Genomic DNA, 25,243 nt, shown 5'->3' on the forward strand with positions numbered 1-25,243 from the left:
GACGGTTGCATTGGGCCTTTAATTGACAGTTTTTACATTGACTCCCATGAAAATATTTCAAATACATGACATTAATGAAAGGAAAACACATCACATTTAATGTAGCCCAGTTACAGCCAAATTGAAGCAGATAACATGCCAACACTTGAAGGCAAATAAATTAGATTTTATATGTTACATTCTATCAAACACACATATGACTTTAAAGGTAATTCATTAGATAGCTGCCGATAAAAGCCATGGGATATCTTTGGCAGTCTTTGCTGGATATGTTAGTAACATATTATGACATTGTGGATAAGGTGAGCATTATATTACATTTTTTTCAAGAAGCTGTATATTGTCTGGTACAATATCAAGAATCCCAATAGCATTTAACAAGTTGGCACATACTTTTGTAGGATTCCATAATATCCCATCACAATCAACACTGGCACTGAATGACTGAATCAGTTGCAAGAAACATCATTGCACAGAAGATATGAAGCAAGCTGAACAATAGGAGCTTGCATTGCAACAGCATTGGACGCTGAGAAAAGGTGACGAGATGAGGTCATCGATCAAATTATTCCATCCCTGCCTCCAATGAAAGTCCTAATATAGGCGAAAAGGTTGAAATCTGCTAGCTGCTCATTAGAAAATAAACAAACAACAAAACAAAGAGAAACAGTTCATAGGATTGCAACCACTGACAGAAGCCCTCTATTGTACTTCTGTTTGCCATCAGTGGAGGAGACTTCACAGCAACACCCTCCCAGTTAGGTTAGCCAGGTGGGTGTGAGTTACTGATTTGGGGCCTACAGGCACTCCGATAACACGTCATGCATGTTGGTGGCAGTGCAGACCCCAGGTTTGGGTTCAATGACAAAACTCTGACTCAGCTGGATCTTGAGCTTCTCAACCTCGTAGTTGTGCAGGTATTCCTGGATGAGGTAACGTTCCCGTTTGATCCGAGCCTTCACCTCGGATGGCACATCCGGGATCAGCCAGGCCACAAAGAACTTCACCACAAACACCACGTGCTGATGGGAAAGGAAGAGGGTTTTTACAGAGCATATCATTATCACACACTCACCTTATGAAGTACAGATGATAACATGTTGAAAGACAGTGATAGCAAAGATTGGGCTCTGCTGCATACTGTATATAATGGAGAGAGCACCTGCTGGTTTAGAGTGGAGAGATGTGCTGTGTTCTATACACATATTTTGGATGTCTTACCTCCATGATAATGATGAAGGCCAGTTTGGCTGCCAGGATGTGCCAGAACTGCATAGTGTGGGAGTACTGCCTCTGGTGGCCTGGAGGGTAGCGGTAGTCACGGTACCTGAGACAACATATAGGACTAATGCCGGGACACAACAACTACATACACTAGTGCTAAACGCCAAGAATTGACCTGTCCTCTGTAAACATCTGGATTAATACAATCACAGCTTCATAGTCAAGACGTCAAGTGAAGTCAAGACAAAGGGTATTTAAATGTGCAAGTGAGTGGCCTGGCATTGCAGTCGCTTCCCACCTGCAGGTGGTGATGAAGGAGCTGTTGAACCAGGCAGGAATCGCCCCCTCCTCGGGCGTACTGAGGAGAGGGATCTGGGAGATGTCATACACTGACAGGCTGTTGTTGATGTAGCCACTCATGGTGGCTTCAGAGCCAGGGTGGTAGGCATACAGGTAGACCAGGCGGGGGATCATGTCTGAAGTAAAGGCCATGATGAATGCCTGGGGAGATGAGAGAGCATGAGAGGAGATCCAAGACACATTGAACTATTGAATTATTGTATTTTGATTATACAGTATATATGAATTGTAAAATGGGTCTGTTTAACAATAAAGACATAGATTTGAACACCTGATAACAACGTGGCTACAGCCTAATAACATTTAATCCTACTCACATTGGTGACAACGGACAAGATGGCCACTACATTGAGGATCTCCTGCCATGCTCCGATGTTGTGGGCCTTGGCCGCAACAGGCCGGCGGAACTGGGTGGTGAACTTCCAGGCGTCCACTCTGACCTCCAGGATGTTGTTACAGAGGGCCAGCAGGGGGGCCAGGGGGAAAGAGGCCACAAACAGAGTGATGAAGCCAAACTGGATTACTGCAGAGAGAGAGAGAGAGAGAGAGAGAGAGAGAGAGAGAGAGAGAGAGATAATGTTGATGAACAGCCATACATAGTCTCCTGTCTATGTGGGAAGAGAGTGAAGTGGGTTAAGGGCCTTCTTACCCATCTCCAGGTACTCATAGAACAGGCCCAGCTGGCTGAAGTTCTGCAGGTCGTGGTCCTGCTCCCAGCGGCTGTACTGGTCTTTCCGGGCCTTCCTGCTGCACCACCAGTTCCTCAGCAGCCTGACAGGATATAATATAGATCAAGAGAATACTGAACTCTGAGGTGGGCACGTGTACAAATTACATACTGAATGTCAGACATCTTTAACAAGTTCAAGCTTGTTCACACCCAATGGTGGAGTAGATATGCAACTGAAAGGTCATCGAGGTACATTTCGCAGTCTATCAGAAGTAGCACAGAGGTCAGTGAAACTCACGGTAGTAGGGCCTCCTGGATGTTCCCACACACCTGCTTCCCTGTCATGACGATCACCAGCTGGGTGGTCAGCTCAATCAAACAGCCTCCTGGGTCACACTGGGACAAGTTGCAGTGGGTGTTTAACAGTTAGGTTTGAGATCTAAACATAAATACTGTAGTTTATTCTTCAAAAGGTGTGAGTTTCATATAGTAAAATGTGTTCATATACTGTAGATGCTGTGTGACAAAGCTCACCTCCTCGTTCCTCAGCCTGCTGTATTTGCCAAACATGTACGTGTAGTTGCCTGGGTAACCCACAAACTTGCCCTTGAAGAAGGCCACGTAGAAACATGAAGAATAGTAGTTGACAAACTGGAAGAGGAACATCTTCATTGTCAACTTGTTTTCATACTCCAGATGTGTCTTGGGAATTTCTGTTGGAGCAAGTAGTTGGAGGTCAAAGGCATTCAGGGAACACCAGCTACCTAAACTAACGGTGCAAAGTACTGCTGAGGTATGAGTGAATCTTTAAAGGAGAGAAAATATTTTAAAAAGAAATGAGCAGGAAATGGGTAGCTAATGTGACCTGGGGTAAACATCACTTTAACTTGATGTGCCATCTGTGTTCCATCTCCCTGCATTTCCTGCTCCTCCTGATCTAATCGCCATGATAGCGAGCTACTCCTCCTCACCCATATCAGTGATCCAGATGGCCACTCGCTCATAGAAGAAGTTAAGGATCATAATGATGACAAAGTTGATAAAGGAGGCGGTGACAGAGGTAGCGAGCTGCGGGGTGATGAGAGAGCCCACCAGATGGATCTTCTTAGTGGGGCTGTCCTTCATGATGCTGGCGAAGGCTGCATACACAGCCAGCCTGTAGACTATCACCCCAGTGATACAGGCCACAATCAGAAGCATCTGTGGAGAATACAAAATCCACATGCTACAGTGCACACATACAGCACGCATACAGCACACATACAGCACACATACAGCACACATACAGCGCACATACAGTATACTGCACACTCGCGAACAAATGCTTGCAGACACACAGAGTTGATGTAGTATGTTGGCTTACCCAGAACAGAACAGTAACACCGGAGAGGCAAAAGCGACCACACTTTTTGGGGAGGGGTAGGTATGGCTCCATTTCCTGCACAATAACAAATAACGGAAAGCCCAGTCAGTAGTTTACATTGAACACTTTAGAATTTTGTGTGTAATAACCAGCTGGCAGCCCGTACCTGGGTGATCCGGTTGAGTCTCTGGTCAGTGCACTTGGTCTCAAACTCCGGGCGGATCTGGAGCTGCTGCTGCTCCTCCTCGAAATCCACCAGGTCCCACTCATACTCCAACTGGGCCTGGCGCCGCTTCCAGAACTCCAGGAACAGAGTCACTGCAGAACCGACAGGGTCATTACACTCTAACAGTAACCGTCTGTCTCCCTCACAGGGGATGTACTGTAATTCTCCAACAGGTTAATACAGTAACAACAGAGTGGACAGACACTTACCCCAGATCCCCATAAACATGGCAAAGAACACTGTCCCCTCGTTATCAAACAGATGGGATTGCTGGAAGAGGGACATGAGACAGGATGAGGTCCTAACCACCCAGAGGAAATGACATGCTGTGCTTTGGCCACAGCAAGATGACATACTGCACACTCAGCATGGGAGAATTCACTGGCTTTGATTGACAGGATGGTTTAAACAATATAACAATAAGCTAATCACACACAATATTCACAGCCATAATTTCTTTAAGTGTGAGGAGCCATCAAGAATTAGATGTAATGGCCAATCATCAAGAGATTATGATTAGCCATTTTAGGAAAGATTACGTTGTGACTGAATGACAGAATAACATGTGTATGTTCCTTTACCCAGGATGAGAGGCATGTGGAGTTGAGCTTCCAGTAACTACACTTCTTATCACACAGCGGACACATCACAGTACTCCCTCCAATGCTGGGGTCACAGATCTCCTTACTGTGGGGGAGATAAATAGGAAGAATATAAAGTGGGAAAGAACATTAATACATTTGATATGACGTGACTTTACATGTCCTGTATAGACTGACAAAGTTGTGTGATTTAGTGTACTGTTGGATGTGCAACAACAAAGATTGCATTTTTTTTACACAATTATTATTAATATACTTACTACACACCATTAGGTGTGTGTGTGTATGATAGCCCACTTAGGCATGATTCAATGGCTGTGATTAAACAGGCAGCCCAATAATTCAATATCAGGTCTTCTGACAATAATTTGGCGAAATATTTGAATTGGGCTGCCTGTTTAAATGCAGCCAATTAACTGTTTTCCTATTTTTCAAATAAGGCACCTTTCTGCCCCCTGGTGGTACTAACCTTGTTAAATTGCCATCGTAGCTTAGCACACCATAGGTAAAACATATGACCCCCATGACCGCAGCAAAGAACAACATCTCTGTGTAGAAGCCCAGCCAGGCAAAGTAGATCCCAATCTTCTCCCCATAATACTTCCTGTTAACAACACAGACATAATTCAACTTATTTGGCATTAGGGAGTAGGGACACTTAGTATTTGCATGGTGCTATAGATCAGGGGTTCCCAAACTTTGTATCTCGGGGGCCCCCCTTCCATCATTGGGGGACATCCTGCATCTCCCCTGCGCATGCACACACACCACATCTATTTCTATGGGCACAGGGACTGTTCATGGTATAAACTGTTCACACCTCTCTTGTAGGTGGAGAGAAGGTTGCAGGTTTAAAGCAAAATTTCATGCAATTCTATACATTTTGTCATGTCTAATGTGTGTTCATGTGATATTTGAGTGACAACAATTATTACAACAATATCAATGGGCTAAAAAAACGAAATAAAAAACGTCAGCTGACATTTCTGACAAGTTATAAATAGCTCTCTAAGATATGCAATGACTGACATGATAAGAGGAACTGATGATGTACTACCCTATTTAGAAATTGTACCTTGTGCATTCTACTATTACAACTTTCAAGAGTAAGTTTAAAGCCGGACTGAGTTCACCCCCCTCCTTCCCCCTGTTATAGACGTAGATCTTTGTGTATATGCATAGGGGAAATGTAACCGACGTCCAACCGATGTCTCACCTGATGAGGTTGAGGGGCTGCTCCTTGTAGAAACAGAGGAATCGAGCCCAATTCTTATAGAGGTGGTAGCGTTCGCTCTCACACTGCTCATTTGTGTTCCTCTCCCAGTATCGACACTGACAGCATAGAGGACAGGAGAATAATCAGCTCCAGTTTAGAAATAAACCTGACATCCTCACATGAAATCTATGGGGCTTGGGGCGTCACGTGTTTCTTACATCATGAAGTGGGAAGGCTGAGGTGTAGGTCCCGTTGTTCAGCAACCGCTTGATACCTTTCTTGTCTGTCTCCTTGCGGTCCTCTTTATGGTACGGACAGCGAGACAGGATGTAGTACACCTGACAGGAAGGGACATCAGATCAGTGTGTGTGTGTGTGTGTGTGTGTGTGTCGCTGGATTCTGTGTTAAGATACTGTACTCACTATTCTGTTGCGTGTGGAGGGGGGGAAGAAGGTGTCTTGGTTTTTGATGAGGAAGAAGTCTATCTTGTCCTTATCAAATGGAGAGGTGAAGTAGTCAGGCTGGGGGCGCATCACCTTCTCTGGCAGGCGGAACGGTCGGGAGAGCCACTCCAGGGGAACGTCCTGTCCGTGGGGGATGTCGCTTTCCTTAAAGGGAACCTTGATCTTCAGCACATCAGCGTAGGTGGCCAACACCTCCCACGGGGCGTGGATCTTCAGGAAGTACGTTTTCAGATCATCTGAGTCCTAAGAGGAATGAGTTGAGAGAGGACAGAGAGAGGCAATTTGACTGACCATATCATTTAAGCAAAAAACAGAGGAATCATTGAAAATATTGAGTACATTTAATAATTATATAACATTTATCATATTTTCTACATTTTCCATTTGAATATAGTACACCTTTTCACCTAAAAATTTGTAAAGAAAACATAGAAACACTGAGGGTACAAAATATTAGGAACACCTTCCTAATAGTGAGTTATTTTCTTTTGTCCCCAGAACAGCCTCATTTCATCGGGGCATGGACTTTAAGTTAACAATGTTCACACATCTCTTGTAAGTGGAGAGAAGGTTGCAGGTTTAAAGCAAATGTTCATGCAATTCTATACATTTTGTCAATGTATAGACCGATTTCAGGTCTTTGTTTCCATTCCTTACAAGGACTCCAGTCAATAACAACGGAGGTGGTGGTGTAAACGTGGTGGTGTAAACGACTGCATTGTGTCAAGTTGGCTGGATGTCCTTTGGGTGGTGGAACATTCTTGATACACACAGGAAACTGTTGAGTGTGAAAACCCCAGTTACGTTGCAGTTCTTGACACACACCAACCTGTACACCCGGCACGTACTACCATACGCCATCCAAAGGCACTCAAATCTTTTGTCTTGCCCATTCACCCTCTGAATGGCACACATACACAATCCATGTCTCAATTGTCTCAAGGCTTAAATATCCTTCTTTAATTAACCTGTCTCCTTCCCTTCATCTACATTGAATGAAGGGATCATATAAGGTAAGCTTTCACCTGGATTCACCTATGTCGTGGAAAGAGCAGGTGTTCCTAATGTTTTGTACACTCAGTATACGTTAAACACCCTTCTACCACTTAGGAAAGAAGACTGTTGAGTGGAATTCCCCTATAAGAAAGCTCTGCTGAGACATGCCCCACCTTGCAGTAATGTGATGTGCTGCTGCATGATGACCACTAGAGGACGCCAGCGTGCCACGGCTGGGTAACTCACCGATTTGTCCTCAGTCTCAAGCTCCAGTCCAGCCTTCTTAAGGTTGGCCTCAAACTCCCTCCTCCTCTCCTGTACAAATACAGAGACAGACACACATGCACTTTAAGCTATAGCAAGGACCAGGGCAGAAAAGCATTTTTCCTTGTATCTCCCCCTCTATCATCGCTGCTATTACTTTATCGTTCCATCCATCCTTGTATTCTAACTTCCCCATTCATTCTCATAATCCATTTTGGTCTTGTAGAAGCTCTGTTGAAAGACTGCCTGGCACCAGTCACAGCATTCTCAAAGTCCAAAAATCAGAAGATAGAGGGCCTGGTAATAATGAAATGTGATCTGTCTGTGGTCTGTCTGTGGAATGAAATCTTTGCTTCTCTGTCAAGAAAGAGGTGATGCAATTACCCCAACAACAAAGTTTCAACCACTGGGAACTTGTCAGCCACTTCCTTTTAGCCACCTTCTCCTCTTTACCGCACTGATTCAGGCTGATTATGAGTCATGGTCACGTGGCCAGTTGACCCCAGACACTGTCTTCACTGTGACAAAACGTTTTGCAACGGAAAACTAAAATATCTGTGTTCTTACTGAAGCCAGTCAGGCTCAAAGCAAACCTGACCACTCCAAGGTTAAGGCTCTGTGATGTCATGTACGTGTTGATAAACTGCCATGTGTCTCTCTGTAACCACACAATGCTCTCTGTCTCTGTGTTGATGATGGTGCGTTATGCTGCCCACCTGCTTCTTCTCTCCATCCTTGTCATCTAGGTACGACAGTATGAAGTCAATCCTGCGAACCCCGTCCCTGAAGAACACGGTGTCTTTGTTCTGCTGTAGTCTGTCAGTCTGGAGGGCAGACAGAGAAGAGTGTCAGAACACTAACCCACACAAACTATTTCTCTCCTCCTCCTATGAACAGAGAACATCTGCTTACTGAATGTGACGATGTACGTTAGAAGCACATTAAAAGTACATGGTAGTAGTTTAGTATATGGTTTTGGACACGCCCAAAATTAAATAAACAGATTTATTTTGTAACGATTGTGGACTTTCTCTCTTTTGTGCGGTTTGTCTTATGTAACTCTTATGAATAGGAGTTAGGAGGCAGTGGATCCTGGACATTTTCCAGTGAAGGCATGCCTATCATTATGCTAAACGTAGCCCTCAACTATGGCAAGCAAAGAGGTACAGTGCCATGCGAAAGTATTTGGCCCCCTTGAACTTTGCGACCTTTTGCCACATTTCAGGCTTCAAACATAAAGATATAAAACTGTATTTTTTTGTGAAGAATCAACAACAAGTGGGACACAATCATGAAGTGGAATGACATTTATTGGATATTTAGAAAAATTTGAACAAATCAAAAACTGAAAAATTGGGCGTGCAAAATTATTCAGCCCCTTTACTTTCAGTGCAGCAAACTCTCTCCAGAAGTTCAGTGAGGATGTCTGAATGATCCAATGTTGACCTAAATGACTAATGATGATAAATACAATCCACCTGTGTGTAATCAAGTCTCCGTATAAATGCACCTGCACTGTGATAGTCTCAGAGGTCCGTGAAAAGCGCAGAGAGCATCATGAAGAACAAGGAACACACCAGGCAGGTCCGAGATACTGTTGTGAAGAAGTTTAAAGCCGGATTTGGATACAAAAAGATTTCCCAAGCTTTAAACATCCCAATGAGCACTGTGCAAGCGATAAATGGAAGGAGTATCAGACCACTGCAAATCTACCAAGACCTGGCCGTCCCTCTAAACTTTCAAGGAGAAGACTGGAAGACATACAAGGAGAAGACTGATCAGAGATGCAGCCAAGAGGCCCATGATCACTCTGGATGAACTGCAGAGATCTACAGCTGAGGTGGGAGACTCTGTCCATAGGACAACAATCAGTTGTATATTGCACAAATCTGGCCTTTATGGAAGAGTGGCAAGAAGAAAGCCATTTCTTAAAGATATCCATAAAAAGTGTTGTTTAAAGTTTGCCACAAGCCACCTGGGAGACACACCAAACATGTGGAAGAAGGTGCTCTGGTCAGATGAAACCAAAATTGAACTTTTTGGCAACAATGCAAAACGTTATGTTTGGCGTAAAAGCAACACAGCTCATCGCTCATCAACCACAACACACCATCCCCACTGTCAAACATGGTGGTGGCAGCATCATGGTTTGGGCCTGCTTTTCTTCAGCAGGGACAGGGAAGATGGTTAAAATTGATGGGAAGATGGATGGAGCCAAATACAGGACCATTCTGGAAGAAAACCTTTATTTGTCACATACACATGGTTAGCAGATGTTAATGCGAGTGTAGCGAAATGCTTGTTCTTCTAGTTCCGACAATGCAGTAATAACCAACAAGTAATCTAACTAACAATTCCAAAACTACTGTCTTATACAAAAGTGTAAGGGGATAAAGAATATGTACATAAAGATATATGAATGAGTGATGGTACAGAGCAGCATAGGCAAGATACAGTAGATGGTATCGAGTACAGTATATACATATGAGATGAGTATGTAAACAAAGTGGCATAGGTAAAGTGGCTAGTGATACATGTATTACATAAGGATGCAGTAGATGATATAGAGAACAGTATATACGTATACCTATGAGATGAATAATGTAGGGTATGTAAACACAGCTAAGTATTTACAGTGCTATGCTCTGCAGCCAGGACGACAGAGGGGAAAAAACCTTATCGACACAGCCTTGGACCTGGAGTGGAGGAAAATGGCTTTTCTTGATCCAATCGGCTAAGATTATGTTCACCAATTCCAGGTATTACATCATCTTTTGAACCTCATTTGTGAAAAAGGATTGTGTGGGGTCAGTTTCATCATGGGACTAGGAGGAAAAGCGCTTCTGTCCAATTAGCAATAAAGCACAGGCGTGTCCCTAAATTCAGTAGTATCCTGGCTCTGGAGGACACACTGTGGTCGGGAATAGAAACAGAGCCCCTCCCCTTTTTGTTTATCAGCCCCCACACCCACAAACAAGGAGGAAGGAAACAGGGTGTGGATACAGCATACAATTCCCAAGATCATCAACAGAATTAGGTTGGCGAAAGCATATTAGAACAATTTGAAATGTATGGCCTTCCACCTTCATGTGTCAAAGCACGCTTGAATATGAGTGAGAGAGAAAGTGTTCAAGTTCCCTCGTTCTTGAACAACAGATGCTGGATAGAGAACACGGACACGGACACAGACACAGTCATATTCCCTCTGTAGGCAGTAGTTTAGTCTGTGCTTATTGCCGGGGGAGATCTGATAAAGAGAGGAGCTCTCTGAGAGACACTGAGGTCTTGTGACTGAACAATGAGAAATGTAGTAGAAAGAGGTCAGTTGTTACCAACATAGGCAAGTTACACAAAGGCATGCAAAACAACCTCTTTTCAATACACACTCACTATTGATGAAGAATATTGATCACGGATGAGGATCAATCAAGCATGTGGACGAAGACTAAAAACAAGCACATAATCATACATTTCTTACAGCGATGTACACACATAAGTGCAAAAATGAATCTACTAATCCAGTATACCTTCAAAAGCTTTCAATTAATTTGCCCGTTGCATTGCAGAACACTGCTGCATTACAGCACAGAGAGCTTGGGAAGTCATCTAGGGCAGGGATAGTTAATGTAGAGGGAAAGGAGTGTCCAGGCAGGTCAACATGGGGTCATGGGACTCAAATCAACGTTTATTTGTCACGTGCGCCGAATACAACAGGTGGAGACCTTACAGTGAAATGTGTGAAACTCACCTCTGTGTGTCCAGGTAGCTGTGTTCCTCCGTCCTCTATAGAGTTATTATGACTGTGGCCATAACATTCCTCTGTGTAGAGAAAAGAAACACGAGCAGAGATGAGTTGAAAGGGGCGATCTGCAGTTGCTACAGTTGAAGTCAGAAGTTTACATGCACTTAGGTTGGAGTCATTAAAACTTGTTTTTCAACCACTCCACAAATTTCTTGTTAACAAACTATAGTTTTGGCAAGTCGGTTAGGACATCTACTATGTGCATGACACAAGTAATTTTTCCAACAATTGTTTACAGACAGATTATTTCACTTATAATTCACTGTATCACAATTCCAGTGGGTCAGAAGTTTACATACATTAAGTTGACTGTGCCTTTAAACAGATTGGAAAACTCCAGAAAATGATGTCATGGCTTTAGAAGCTTCTGATAGGTTAATTGACATTATTTGAGTCAATTGGAGGTGTACCAATGTATGTATTTCAAGACCTACCTTCAAACTCAGTGTCTCTTTGCTTGACATCATGGGAAAATCAAAAGAAATCAGCCAAGACCTCAGAAAAATCATTGTAGACCTCCACAAGTCTAGTTCATCCTTGGGAGCATTTGACCCAAGTTAAACAATTTAAAGGCAATGCTACCAAATACTAATTGAGTGTATGTAAACTTCTGACCCACTGGGAATGTGATGAAAGAAATAAAAGCTGAAATAAATCATTCTCTCTACTATTATTCTGACATTTCACATTCTTAAAATAAAGTGGTGATCTTAAATTACCTAAAACAGGGAATTTTTACGAGGATTAAATGAAAAACTGAGTTTAAATGTATTTGTCTGACGTGTATGTAAACTTCCGAATTCAACTGGACATACATTTTGGACTATAGTATAATGGTATACTATATATGAGTCCATTGATTCTTGATTACTTAAAAATGCCTCATGAGCTTAGTTTAACTGTCAAACCCCATCAGAACCCAAAACATAAATTAATTTAATCCAATGTTTGTAAACATTGTAAATGTAAACAAACACTGTATAGCCTCATAACATGGTTAAAACTTTGATGATATCTTGGAAGGTCAGTCCTTGCATCTATCCCACAGGGCAAAAACTGGTTGAATCAATGTTGTTTTCACATCATTTCAAGAAAAGAAAATCTAATGTGATGACATTGAATCATCATGGAAAACTGATTGGATTTGTAAAAAGACATCAACGTAAGGGAATTTCATCTCTATTTCACCTACCTTTGAACTTAAATCCAATGTCATGGTGAATTCACGTTAGTTGACAACTCAACCAAATGTAAATAAAAAATGTACTTTGAACTGTGGTCTGTGCCCAGAGGTCTAAGGATGGCCTCTAACAGAAAACTATTTACAATGTACAAATTACATAGTGATATGTGTATCTACTCATTTATTTAAGAGAGAGAGAAAGCAATGGGTTGTTTGTCTAAATATTTTACTTCACTAGTCCAGAAGCATAATTATTCCAGCTTCATCACACCAATTAGCCTAATAGGTCTTAATGAGATACATTTTCATATCTAGTGTATGTTGTCAAACTTGTTCACTGTGTATGATACCTTCACTACATACAGTCAACTGGCTAAATGAATCCTGGAAAAATAAAGCTATGTTATTTAACAACAATTACTTGGTAATGTCATCAGATACACTACTTGAAATCCCATATACACTACATGAAATCCCATGACCCATTCCTCTGTTTCCATCCACATTCCTTCTCTATAGATTTGCCAATGATTTTGCAGATGATAAAGTCGGTCTCCCTCCTATTACACAATAGTTCTATATTGAGAGCAGGGATTGCTGATGTGAAGAAAACAGCATTAGTCTGTCAGTGGAACTGTGTTGTGGTCAGATGTCAGAATACCCCAACACAACACTGTGTTGACATGGACTGCCCTCAGGGCAACAGCATGGTGAAATAGACATGAAGACACTCACTCTCCCAAGAGCTCTCAGACATAAAACTAGGGGAAAGAACTAAACACATATACCTATAAAGACCCACTATCATAAAATCACACTTTCCATCTGGAGACACACAAACAGAAACACACAGCATTCCAGCAGCAGAGCAGAGCACTCCCCCAGCCTGGCAGACCCTGCTAGTGGGAATGTGCTCATGTTGCAGCGCTGCCTGCCTCCTGGTTATTTCTGAATGCTGGGAAACAAGCACTTCCCGTGGGGGAGGTTAGGCCTCTACGTGCACGGAGGGATGGGGGAGGGGGCAGCAGCCCAGTTAGAGGCCCTGTAGTTCCCTCAGACATAACACAATCTAGCTTACCACAGGAAGGACTTGTTCTGCCCTGAGCCTTTCTTCCATTGGATGAGGAGGATATTTTTTAAGAACCAGAATTTTACTGAGTGCCTTGCAAGCCAATGAGAGGCTTGAGGGAGCAGCTCTGTACAGCTGAGAGGTAAATTATAGAGACAACTCATGAGGAAGGAATGATGTTGAGACTGCCAGCCAGCCAGATGAGTCTGAGCAGAAGCCTCCCTAACCCCTATGAAGGTCACAGAAGTTGTACCAAGCTGTGGTGATTGTACTGCTAACAGTCCCGAGCTGAGCAAACACGGAGAGAGAGGGAGTGTGTTAGCAAAGACAGACAAGGCCACTTTTATTAGACATTTACAGATAGCAGCACATCCACACACATGCAGAAACACACAGTATAGTATACTTATAGTATATATACGTTCACATACACCTCAGCACCCAAGCAACAGACATTTTTCAATGTTTTCAAAAATGAATACTATGGGGAACACATATCCTCAAATAAAACTACCACAGTATGGTTTAACACATAAATACACACACAAAGGTATGTGGACACCCCTTCAAATTAGTGGATTCGGCTATTTCAGCTACACCCGTTGTATGAAGTGCATAAAAATCGAGCACACAGCCATACAATCTCCAAAGACAAATTTTGGTAGTAGAACGGCCTTACTGAAGAGCTCAGTGACTTTCAACGTGGCACCATAATAGGAGGCCACCTTTTACAATTTCTGCTCTGCTAGAGCTGCCCCTGTCAACTGTAAGTTCTGTGAAGTGCAAACATCTAGGAGCAACAACGGCTCAGCCGCAAAGTGGTAGGCCACACAAGCTCACAGAACGGGACCATTGAGTGCTGAAGCACGTCTGTCCTCGGTTGCAACACTCACTACTGAGTTCCAAACTGCTTCTGGAATCAATGTCAGCACAATAACTGTTTGTCAGAAGCTTCATAAAATGGGTTTCCATGGCAGAGCAGTTGCACACAAGCCTAAAATCACCATGCGCAATGTCAAGCGTCGGCTGGAGTGATGTAAAGCCTGCCGCCATTGGACTCTGGAGCAGTGGAAACACGAATCATGCTTCACCACCTGGCAGTCCGACGGACGAATCTGGGTTTGGCGGATGCCAGAAGAACGCTACCTGCCTCAATACACAGTGCCAACTGTAAAGTTTGGTGGAGGAGGCAAAATGGTCTGTGGCTGTGTTTCATGGTTCAGGCTAGTCCCCTTAGTTTCAGTGAAGGAAAATCTTAACGCTACAGCATACAATGACATTCTAGACGATTCTGTGCTTCCAACTTTGTGGCAGTAGTTTGGGAAAGGCCCTTTCCTGTTTCAGCATGACAATGCCCCCGTACACAAAGCAAGGTCCATACAGAAGATTGTTGAGATTGGTGTGGAAGAACTTGACTGACCTCAACCCCATCGAACACCTTTGGGATGAATTGGAACGCAGACTGCGAGCCAGGCCTAATCGCCCAACATCAGTCCCTGACCTCACTAATGCTTTTGTGGCTGAATGGAAGAAAGTCCCCGCAGCAATGTTCCAACATCTAGTGGAAAGACTTCCCAGAAGAGTGGAGGCTGTTATAGCACCAAAGGGGGGACGCACTCCATATTAATGCCCATGATTTTGGAGTGAGATGTTTGATGAGCAGGTGTCCACATACTTTTGGTCATGTAGTGTACCACCTCTTGGAACTAGACCCACATTCAGATAGTAGGAGATCCACTAGTGAAGATGTACATTAAATAACACCCACTGTCTGCAGAACACCAACTTACTGTAAACACATCTGTAGTCTCCAGCACACGCTAAATTAAACTGACATTGATAACCCCATTGATGAAGTCCTAGAGAACATCTCATCCTACTGTAGCTGACCTACCAGTACCTTCAGTGGGTAGTCTGGAGTGATGAATAACTCACATTCATTTAAGCAATAAAGTCAGAGTCCAACTCATCACAAACCAATAAAGTCTGCGGCTAAGGGCTGTTGATATGCACAAGGCAATGCAGAGTGCCTAGATACAGCCCCTAGCTGTGGTATATTGGCCATAAACCACAAACCACTGAGGTGTCTTATTGCTATTATATAAACTGGTTACCAACATAGTTAGCCTTTGCTCTTTATAAAGGGAGAGATCTGGCAGGTTTCTGTTCATGTTTCCCTTTCTGAAATATAAAATAATCAACAGAGAGATGCATACACGTAGATTAAATTATCCCAACAAAATCACACAAAAAAATATATTTTAAATGTCAAATATGGTGTAGGTAAATTCAATTAATGTAGCGTATTGGATTTGAAATGTAATTTCCTTGTTTCTTGTACTAAATCAAATGGAGCGATCCACTGGTAAACCCAGGGCCTTGGCACTCACTCACACAGGACCAAAGGACTCACACTGGCTCTGCAGCCACTGGCATGAAGGGAGGGAGGCTGAGCAGAGTACAAGCACAGTACAAGCCTCAGAGTAACCAACAGCAGTACATACAGACACAGCCACTGACTATGAGGTGAGGTTTGGAGAGGAGATGATGAAAGGATGGATGGACAGACAGGCGTCACATTAAGCCTTTCATCTGCCAGTACCTGTTAATAGGATCATCCTGAATGCTGTCAGCATAGCAGGTCCATCTTCTTCAGAGGAGAGACACAGGACAAAGGGGTTAGTCTGCTTAACAATATGCTGCTGGACATTGATAGATGGATTTATGATATCACAAATACACAAATTCTGAATTATAATATCTAGAGTAGCAGAAAAACAATCTGTTTTTACACCCACCACTGACACAGACATACTAGCCTCAAAGAAACAGGCCAGCTGTTAAATATGTTTGATATATTTTCTGTTTGGCTCAATCACAGCAAATGGCAGTGTGAGGACAGGAATACATTATTCAAGTTTTATATGTGCCATAAAGAAGCTGTCACCTTGATGCTGGTGAGGATCTAACAGCACCTGCGTCACCTGCTCCCACCGGTGGCACCTGTCTACTTTCCAGTGATAAAGATAAACCTTTAGATAGCCTGGTAAATTATGTATTTCATCAGACCAAGCCAATCTGGTTAGTGATTTAAATGGTAATACGAGGCCTGAGCTTTAGGCTACTTTCCTCTAATGAACCTTCTCCTCTTCTGTTTCAGCTACTGGGCATCCCCTGTTATTCATGTTTCAAGTTTTATTAGTCGTTTGTACAGGATACTTGCAGGTTCCTTCTCGACAATGCAACAACAATAAGAAATAAGAAAAGATAAGAATATGAACATAAAGTAAATGACTCAGTTGTCACACCCTGACCTTAGAGAGCCTGTTTATTTCTCTATTTGGTTAGGTCAGGGTGTGATTTGGGTGGGCATTCTAGTTTTCTATTTCTTTGTTGGCCGGGTATGGTTCCCAATCAGAGGCAGCTGTCTATCGTTGTCTCTGATTTGGGAATCATACTTAGGCAGCCTGTTTTCCACCCTAGTTTGTGGGATCTTGTTTTTGCACAGTTACTAGGTAGCCTGCAGAACGTTACGTTCATGTATTCTTTTGTTGGTATTCATCTTAATAAAGAAAGATGTACGCTTACCACGCTGCACCTTGGTCTCCTTCTAACGACGGACGTAACAGAAGATCTCACCACCAAGTGACCAAGCAGCGTGCCCAGGAGTGGAGGATATCCTGGACCTGGGAGGAGGTAATGGCAGGGGACAAGACCCTGTCATGGAAGCAGGCGGAGGCAGCGAGAGAGGAACGGCGACGAGACCAGGAATATAGGACTCGACGCAAGCACGAGCGGCAGCCCCCCAATTTTTGGGGGGCGGGGGCACACGGAGTGGTCGGCGGAGCCGAGGGGTGAACCAGAGCCAGTCAGGGAGTCGAGTGAGGAGCTCGACACAAGATTCCGGTGCTGGCGTCGAGAGCGCTGCAGAGCGGGCGTGTTGAGGAGCGTGACACCAGTCTGGTGTCATGTGCACCGGTTTCATGCATCTGGCCTTTGGTGCGCCTCCCCAGTCCGGTGCGTCCTGTGTCTCCTCCTCGCACTCACCCTGGGGTGTGTGTCACTGTTCAGGCACCATGTTATGCGGTTCTACTCACCGTGTCTCCAGTGCGCCTTCACAGCCCAGTGCGTCCTGTGCCAGCGCCCCGCACTGGCCGGGCTAAAATGAGCATGCAGCCAGGACGGGTTGTTGCAGCTGTACGCTCCAGAACTCCAGTGTGCTTCCACAGTCCAGTACGTCCTGTGCCTCCTCCGCGCACTTGCCCTGAGGTGCGTGTCATCAGCCCGGTGCCATCTGTACCGGTCCCACGCATCAGGCCTCCAGTGCGCCTCCACAGTCCAGAGATTCCGGCGACAGTTCCCAGTCCAGAGCTTCAGGCGACAGTTCCCAGTCCAGAGCTTCCGGCAACAGGTCCCAGTCCAGAGCTTCCGGCAACAGGTCCCAGTCCAGAGCTTCCGGCGACAGTTCCCAGTCCAGAGCTTCTGGCGACAGTTCCCAGTCCAGAGCTTCCGGCGACGTTTCACAGTCCGGAAGAGGGTCTAGAGCCTCCGGTGGCGGTCGGTGGTCTGGTTCCTTCGGGGACGATCCACGGTCCGGTTCCACAGAAACGGAGGGATCAGCAAGCGGAGCGGGGTCTACGCCCCGAACCGGAGCCGCCACCGAGGTTAGATGCCCACTCGGACCCTCCCTCATAGAGTCAGGTTTTGCGGCCGGAGTCCGCACCTTTGGGGGGGGGGTACTGTGTGTGTGAGTGAGTACATGTGTGCTAAGTTGAGGAGAGTCAGTGCAGGTGGTCAGTCCAGTTCAGGTGTTCAGAAGTCTGATTGCTTTTAGATAGAAACCGTCTCTAAGCCTGTTGGTATCAGACCTCATGCTACGATATAGTCTCCCCAATGGTAATAAAGTGAACAGTTGATGGCTCGGGTGTGTGAAGTGCTTGATGATGCTGCATGCCTTCCTCAGGTACCATTTTGAGTAGATGTCCTGGAAGGGTGACAGCACGGTTCCAGTGATGTGCTGGGCTGTCTTCACCACCCTCAGAAGGGGCTTGCGGTCTGGCCTGAGAAAATCCCGACCGTACCAGGCCATAATGCAAATAGTCAGGACGCTCTCGATGGTGCAACTGTAATATTTGGAGAGGACCCGCGGGTGGCATGTCAAATTGCTTCAGCCGCCTTAGGAAGTAGAGACGCTGTTGCACCCTCTTGACAAGAGTGGTGGTGTTGTTGGTCCATGACAAGTCCTCTGTGATGTGGATGCTGAGGAATATAAAACTAGTGACTCTCTCTACTGCAGTCCCGTTGATGTGGATCGGGGAATGTTCCCTCCTCTGCTTCCTGAAGTCAAGAATCAACTCCTTTGTTTTGCTGATGTTGACAGAGAGGTTGCTGTCCTGGCACCACTATGCCAGTTCACTGACTTCCTCCCTATAGGCAGACTCATCATTGAAGGTTATCAGGCCTACAACCGTGGTGTTGTCAGCAACTTGATGTTGGAGTTGGTGTCGTGCAAAGCCACACAGCCTTTGGTGAACAAGAAGTACAGCAGAGGGCCGAGGACACCCCTGGGGGCCCCCATGTTAAGAGTCAGTGCGGATTAGGTGTTGTTGCCTATCCCCACAACCTGTGGTCTGCCCATCAGGAAGTCCAGGATCCAGTTGCAGAGGGTGGTGTCCAGACCCAGGGCTCTGAGCATCATTATCATATTACAGTTGGCTCTACCAGAGAAAGCTTATTGATGAAAGAGAAATTGTTCTCTGATGAACTAAAAAAGTGCTTCAGTCTCATCTCATGTTAGGCCAGGGATTCTCACAGTTTATAATAGATAAAATGGCAGTTTATAATAGTCATTGTGATGCTGCACAGTGATGCTGTACCCTGTTGCTAGCTATTTAATTAGATGGATTTCTAGACTAGAGGTTAAAGCATTCCAATATGTCTGTATATACTGTAAGTCAATAAGTACAAAATGGAAATCAGTGGCCCATTATGTGTCATTCATCCCCCACATAACTAGAGCTGATTAGTTTATCAGGGAAACACTGTCGGCCACATACATTCACAACATTCTCATTCACCCCTGACCAACATGGTACGATAACCGGCCATATGTCTTATGGCCCTACATACAGCAGATGGATCATCTAGAAGGCCAGCATGTGAGGCTTGTGCAACATACATCCTATTGTTGAAAGATGTTAGTGTTTTAGGAAACACAATGAATACACAACAATGTGACTATGTTGCTACCATGGCCTGATGTGACCTATTATGTCTAAACTATTATCATCCTTGTAGCTCCAACTAAAAATAGCACCATGACATATCAGACTGGCTTCTTTTGACTGACTCAAAAATACATGACTCCTGGCTCCAATAGCCTTACTATTGACATCATCCCCAAGTTCCTTTTCTCAGGGGAAAGACAACACACAGGATACCTCACTGAAATTACATTGGTTTCCTTACCCTGTATGAAGAAAGACCAATCCATGCTTTGCCTTTGTTTACCTTGCTGAAGTCACCAAATGCTAACTTCAGGATTTTAAGTACATTTTATTTAGCATGTTTTAAATTAAGCAGCATAGGGTCTATGTTTAGGGGGAGGACATACTCCCAGTGCTAAAGGTAGAAACCCACTGAGTGCAGACGTCATTTCAACATCTAGTTTTGATTTACATTTGGTTGAGTTGTCAATTAACATGAATTCAACAGTGAAATCAACAAAACACCATGTCATTGGATTTAGGTTGTAAATTCAATGAAAAAAATATTAAATTCCCTTTGGTTGATGACTTTTAAAAAATCCAATCAGTTCTCCACGTTGATTCAGCGTCACCACATTACATTTTGTTGTTGAAATGATGTGGAATCAATGTTGATTCAACCAGTTTTTTCCCAGTTGGAAAGCTGTTTTGTATCCCTATTCTCACATCGTCTGTTGATGACTTTCTGCACATGAAACAAACAAAATCTCCTTTCTTATCTCCAGGATACAATAGGCCTTGTCCCAGACAGGAACTGTGCCTTGACAAACCCCTGAAAGTCAGATCAGTAGAGTGGACCAATACCCCGGTGCCCCTCCCAGCGAGGGATCGTGGGCAGAGCAGATAGCAGAATTCATACTTTATCTTCTCTAAAACAGACATGAAATGTCATCCTTCTAATAATATACTGTTTGAATGAGGCATTCTTGCATAAGGAGGAAGGGTAGAAATGTTAGAATATTACAGATTTTGTCCTTCCCCTAATTCTCCTCATCTGCACCGTTTGGCCTTGTTGTTTACTGCATAATCGCCACTGAGGATATGACAGAGTACATGAAAACAAACTGTTGTTCTTTGTAGCTTGTTGCCTGTTAGCCTACTCAGATGTGATGCCCAGGTTAGCCCAGAGATAGAACATGAAATGCTTTGGCACAGAGCTTCCTAAACCCACAAAGCAACACAATCACAAAGCCCACTGTGATCAAGTGCATCGATCAATGTTACTCAAGATTTATATATTAATCTGCTCATGGCCATTGAAATGTAATTGTGGAAGACCAAAGAAGGGATAATAACCAAATGGAGGTTAAAGGAGAAAAATCCAGACATATAATGTTTTTTATCATCCAGTGCACTAACAGAAATGAGAAGTGGGTTAACCCTCACGCCAATATTCAGATTTTCAGATTCTGCCCACAGTCTGTCTAACTCAGCTATCAAAGAGAAAATATAATTACTCAGCTAGTTTCCATGGCAACACCGGGGCTCCCCCTAGTCTGTGAGCCACAATGATTTCACTGGCTTGCCCTCCACACAACTATCTAATACGTTTTTTTTTAGATCATCAATGATTAAGGGTGAGTGCTGTAATGCAAGGATTATTATTTAGGCTTCGGTCTCATCACTTGAAGCATTGAGTTTGAATGAATAGAGGTTTTACTGTGATAGTGAGAGATGTTGTTTGTAGAATAGCAGGCCTAGTATTTGATAATAATACAGTGCCTTATCAGAACCTTTCAGTACAACTATTTTGACAATTTAAATGATTTAGAGCCATGAGAGCCATAACAAGACAGCCAATGTGAGCATGTGGGTAAAATAACTATCAAAATAAATGATTTTGTAATAGCACTGTACATGCAGATGAACCTGAAGTCTATTCACGTTCAGTCCCTACATAAAACTGTCAACATGGTGATCCACAACACAGACGCACATATAAATAGATATTTTTTGTTATTGTGCAGGAAGGGTTTACCTGATAACACCCAACACAAATTTGTTGGTGTGAAAGGGCAGTCTATCAACACAGTACTCCACACTATCTAGACCCACTGTGGGTAGTCAGCCATACTGTGGATCTTTACTAACAAGGAGCCTTAACACCAAAGGGCAAGTGACAGATTGCCCTTAAATTAACCTTGCTCAGTCAATTTACTTCACATTAAGAGCATAAATGCCTATTGCTCAGAGATAGTGGAACCACATCGCTTGGCCTTGTTTCCGTACTACAAAATAAGTCAAATGGACAGCAGAGTTTGTTTGAGGAATCTTCTATTTACAGTTTCCATTCACATTTTAGAAGACCCACTTCTCCAGAGTGACTTACAGGAGCAATTCAAGTTAAGTGCCTTGCTCAAGGGCCCATCAACAGATTTTTCACCTAATCAACTCGGGGATTCAAACCAGCAACCTTTCAGTTACTGGCCCAACGCTCTTAAACACTAGGCTACCTGCCGCCCTATAGGGGTGAGATGCTAAGAGGGATGTAAACAGTGTGAGAGAGGTTGGAGGGATGCCGGACTGTTTCCATCCATCAATGAACTTGCTCCAACTCACTTAATTTCCCAGCAGAGGAGAGACGGATGTAACAATATCTCAAAACCATATTTACTGTGGCATTATTGAAACTGCTTTACTGTCGACATTATGAATGCTCAAGTACTTTTCTTTCTGTGAAGCCATACATAATAAATTGTAGCCTACAAAGTAATTTTAACAAAATATATTTATTACCCACAGCAGCTCTACATTTTCTGAGCTATCTCTCAACCAGCAACATTTCATAGAGGGACCCTTGCTACCATGACAGCTTAACACATTATGCAGTGGATGGCTGTATTTGGAGACCAAGTCGGGTCTGTGGGCAACTCTGTATAGGCACATTGCCACATTCTCACAAATTGTGAGAAAATGTGACATTTTTGTTATAACAAATGTGATCTTGTAATATATTCTGCATATATTCTGACATGTATGTCTATTTGTCACTAAGCACAATTGGAAAATTAGTAGTACTGTTACAGTTCAACTCCTCCCTACAGATCTCTTCAGTGAGTGACTGCTCAGTCAGTCCATAGCATCATGGTATATTCCCTGTCTAGATAGTCTCTCTATCTTGAGTGCCAATCAGCAGATAATTGTGTTTAAGTGTTCATGCACTTAATGTTAACAACTATCTGGTCTCTAGCGTGTAGTTATGTGAGTATTACCTTGGGACAGTGTGGCACCACACAAAGCAAAGATTATAGATATGGATTAGAGGTCTACTGACACCCTTTGACACATCCTGAAACTAGGGAATAACTGAAAACAATTAGCAATCCAATATGTGTTGGATTTTACAAATCCATGATTAGACAGTTAAGGACAACCCCATGCCATGTATTGGGAATGTCTGTTAGCACACCATTGCAGATGTCTACCTATAACTTGTTTCCTTTTTGCCATGAAATCTTACAGAAAACATTAACATAGGACGTTAACATAGGACGTAGGGGAGCAATACTGAGAGCAATACTGAAGTTATGGTGTTTAATAGGGAGGGCATATACACAACAATGGCCAGTTTCAAGCGACATTCCTTGTGCAGTGTGGAGTGACAAATACTGCCAATTTTCAATAAAGGGATATAGATAAGCAGAGTGCCGCTTGCATCAGCTTTACTAGGCCTATACATTAGCACAATAGAGCAACCTTCCATCGAATAAGACATCCATCTGCAATTTAAAAAAAAATCACAAACCTGCTTGGAAATTACATCATTATGAATAATATTGAACTTATTTGGGGTCAATACTGATCACTTTGAATGCTGATGTATAAATCAACAAAGAAATTGCCAAATACATGCCATTTTACAGACTTCTGCAATGGGCTTTAAGTAACTGTCCAGTAAAAATCTCTTTAAAAAGGGTTTGGAATAACTCATACCCAAATAATGTTGCTGACTCGTATTTGTGGCCAAAGCATAAATAGGAGAAAAAACACTATAAAAACACCCTGCCTCAAACCTGTATCTCAAACAGACGTTTCAAAAATGCATATTATTTCCTTACAGAGGATGATGTCATCCTAGATGGCCAATCAGCAGTCTACTAGTGTAAATATGTTTTGGGACCGGTATATGCCCACACCATTCTGTTGTTGGGCTATGCCCACACCATTCCAACACAGAACACATAACACACTTAATTGCCATTTTTTGGAAGGACAACTATTTCACTCATATTGCAATTCATTATTGGTCATATTTCATATAAAGATAGAGACACTGGACAGTTACTTTAATTTGTCAGTTTCTCAAACTTCAAATTTGTCTCCCAGTAGACCTGTCAGCATGTGAATGACGTCACCGCATGTATTTTCAGTCATTTCAGAACTATACATTTAGTTGTACAATTGTACAAACACATGGAACTGTTCCCGAAACATAATCTGTTATAAATAACATGTAAATTCCCTGAAATGTGCTCATCTTTAGGCTAAACATTGTATGTGCCTCTCATCTAGGTAGCACACTAACATAGTGACATATGGCACAGACACAAGTAAACCATTAGCAAAACATTATTCCAAACCCAAATAATAGACAGTGGTAGTTCCAGTCACAAAACTGATAGAACAAACCTTTAGTTGGTTGTGTTTCCTTGAGCATTTTCTGAAAGCGCAATAGTAAACTTGTTAATAGCCAATGAAAACAAAGATTATGGTATAGCCTACGTTTACCTTGTATATTACCAAAATAGGCTAATCTCTGAATGTGCTCTTTACCTCCAATCTGCGAATCCATTGCGCTCTTCATTTCGATCAAAGTTTCTTCCCTTGCCATTCCCGTTATTCTTCTCATCTCCACCGACAACAAGGACGGAGCTGCTTTTTCGGGAAAGTGAGGACGGAGAGAGAGGATGCCACCCCACGACTCGATCCTCGCCACACTGTATTTGAGTTTGAGGCTTGGGTTTCACACCAAAATCAACGTTTCGGCATTTATTGGCTGAAAGAATGCCCCGAAATTGTCTTCACATATCCTATCATATTATGATTGCACTCATACTGCTTCTCTAGCCACTATACATATTTAAGGGAGTGGCAAAACCAAGCACATTCTGTCGGCAAATCATTGTGCATAAAGAAGTAGCCTATTCACACAAGTAGCGCTTGGGAATTAGTGCATCATGCATTGGAATTCTGTCTGTGAGGGTTATGCTACCCATGTGAATGGCCTCAAATTTAATGTTTGGCAATTTTATATGGTTTTGAAAACCCTTCAAATCTCACCAAATGAATTGATATTTTGTACAGCCTAACCATATGAGCCTAATTGACGAGCCTACTCAATTCCTTCAATTTGGGCTATGTGAAGAAACACAGTCCACCAAGCAAACTGCTATATATATATTTTTTTATTTTTGAAATCTTTCTCTTAGAATTAGGTCAAATTGATTTATAATAGAATTATATTTTATTCAAGAGATGTTCTCTCTGACAGATTACAGTACTAATTCAAGATGGGTGATGGTTCTTAAAATGTAACCT

General features: G+C 43.1%; 1 protein-coding gene across 1 annotated transcript; it reads right to left on the reverse strand.

Moving 5' to 3' along the window:
* LOC135558199 (anoctamin-5-like) lies at positions 1-24,836 on the reverse strand. The gene is made up of 23 exons (XM_064991932.1): positions 24,479-24,836; positions 24,335-24,365; positions 16,387-16,446; positions 16,042-16,089; positions 11,134-11,204; positions 8,102-8,209; positions 7,368-7,436; positions 6,084-6,368; positions 5,880-5,999; positions 5,662-5,777; positions 4,915-5,049; positions 4,425-4,530; positions 4,053-4,113; positions 3,784-3,935; positions 3,618-3,692; positions 3,226-3,454; positions 2,789-2,967; positions 2,553-2,650; positions 2,234-2,355; positions 1,902-2,107; positions 1,523-1,725; positions 1,222-1,327; positions 1-1,022 (listed from the first exon to the last, which is right to left on the reverse strand). Exons 2-23 carry the CDS (start codon positions 24,360-24,362, stop codon positions 798-800), a joined length of 2,802 nt encoding a protein of 933 aa, XP_064848004.1. The 5' UTR covers positions 24,363-24,365; positions 24,479-24,836; the 3' UTR covers positions 1-797.
* Between the last annotated feature and the right edge of the window lie 407 nt (positions 24,837-25,243).

The sequence above is a fragment of the Oncorhynchus masou genome, chromosome 2 (assembly GCF_036934945.1).
Source record: "Oncorhynchus masou masou isolate Uvic2021 chromosome 2, UVic_Omas_1.1, whole genome shotgun sequence".
In the NCBI taxonomy this organism is placed as follows: Eukaryota; Metazoa; Chordata; class Actinopteri; order Salmoniformes; family Salmonidae; genus Oncorhynchus; species Oncorhynchus masou.

Excerpts from the sequence above, each read along its gene's own strand:
- LOC135558199 (XM_064991932.1), bottom strand. The coding sequence starts at position 24,362 with ATGCTCAAGGAAACACAACCAACTAAAG. Across the intron at positions 16,447-24,334 it reads GGAAACACAACCAACTAAAG|ACAGGTGCCACCGGTGGGAG; the intron begins GTTTGTTCTATC and ends ACTGGAAAGTAG. Across the intron at positions 4,114-4,424 it reads CCACATGCCTCTCATCCTGG|CAATCCCATCTGTTTGATAA; the intron begins GTAAAGGAACAT and ends TCCCTCTTCCAG.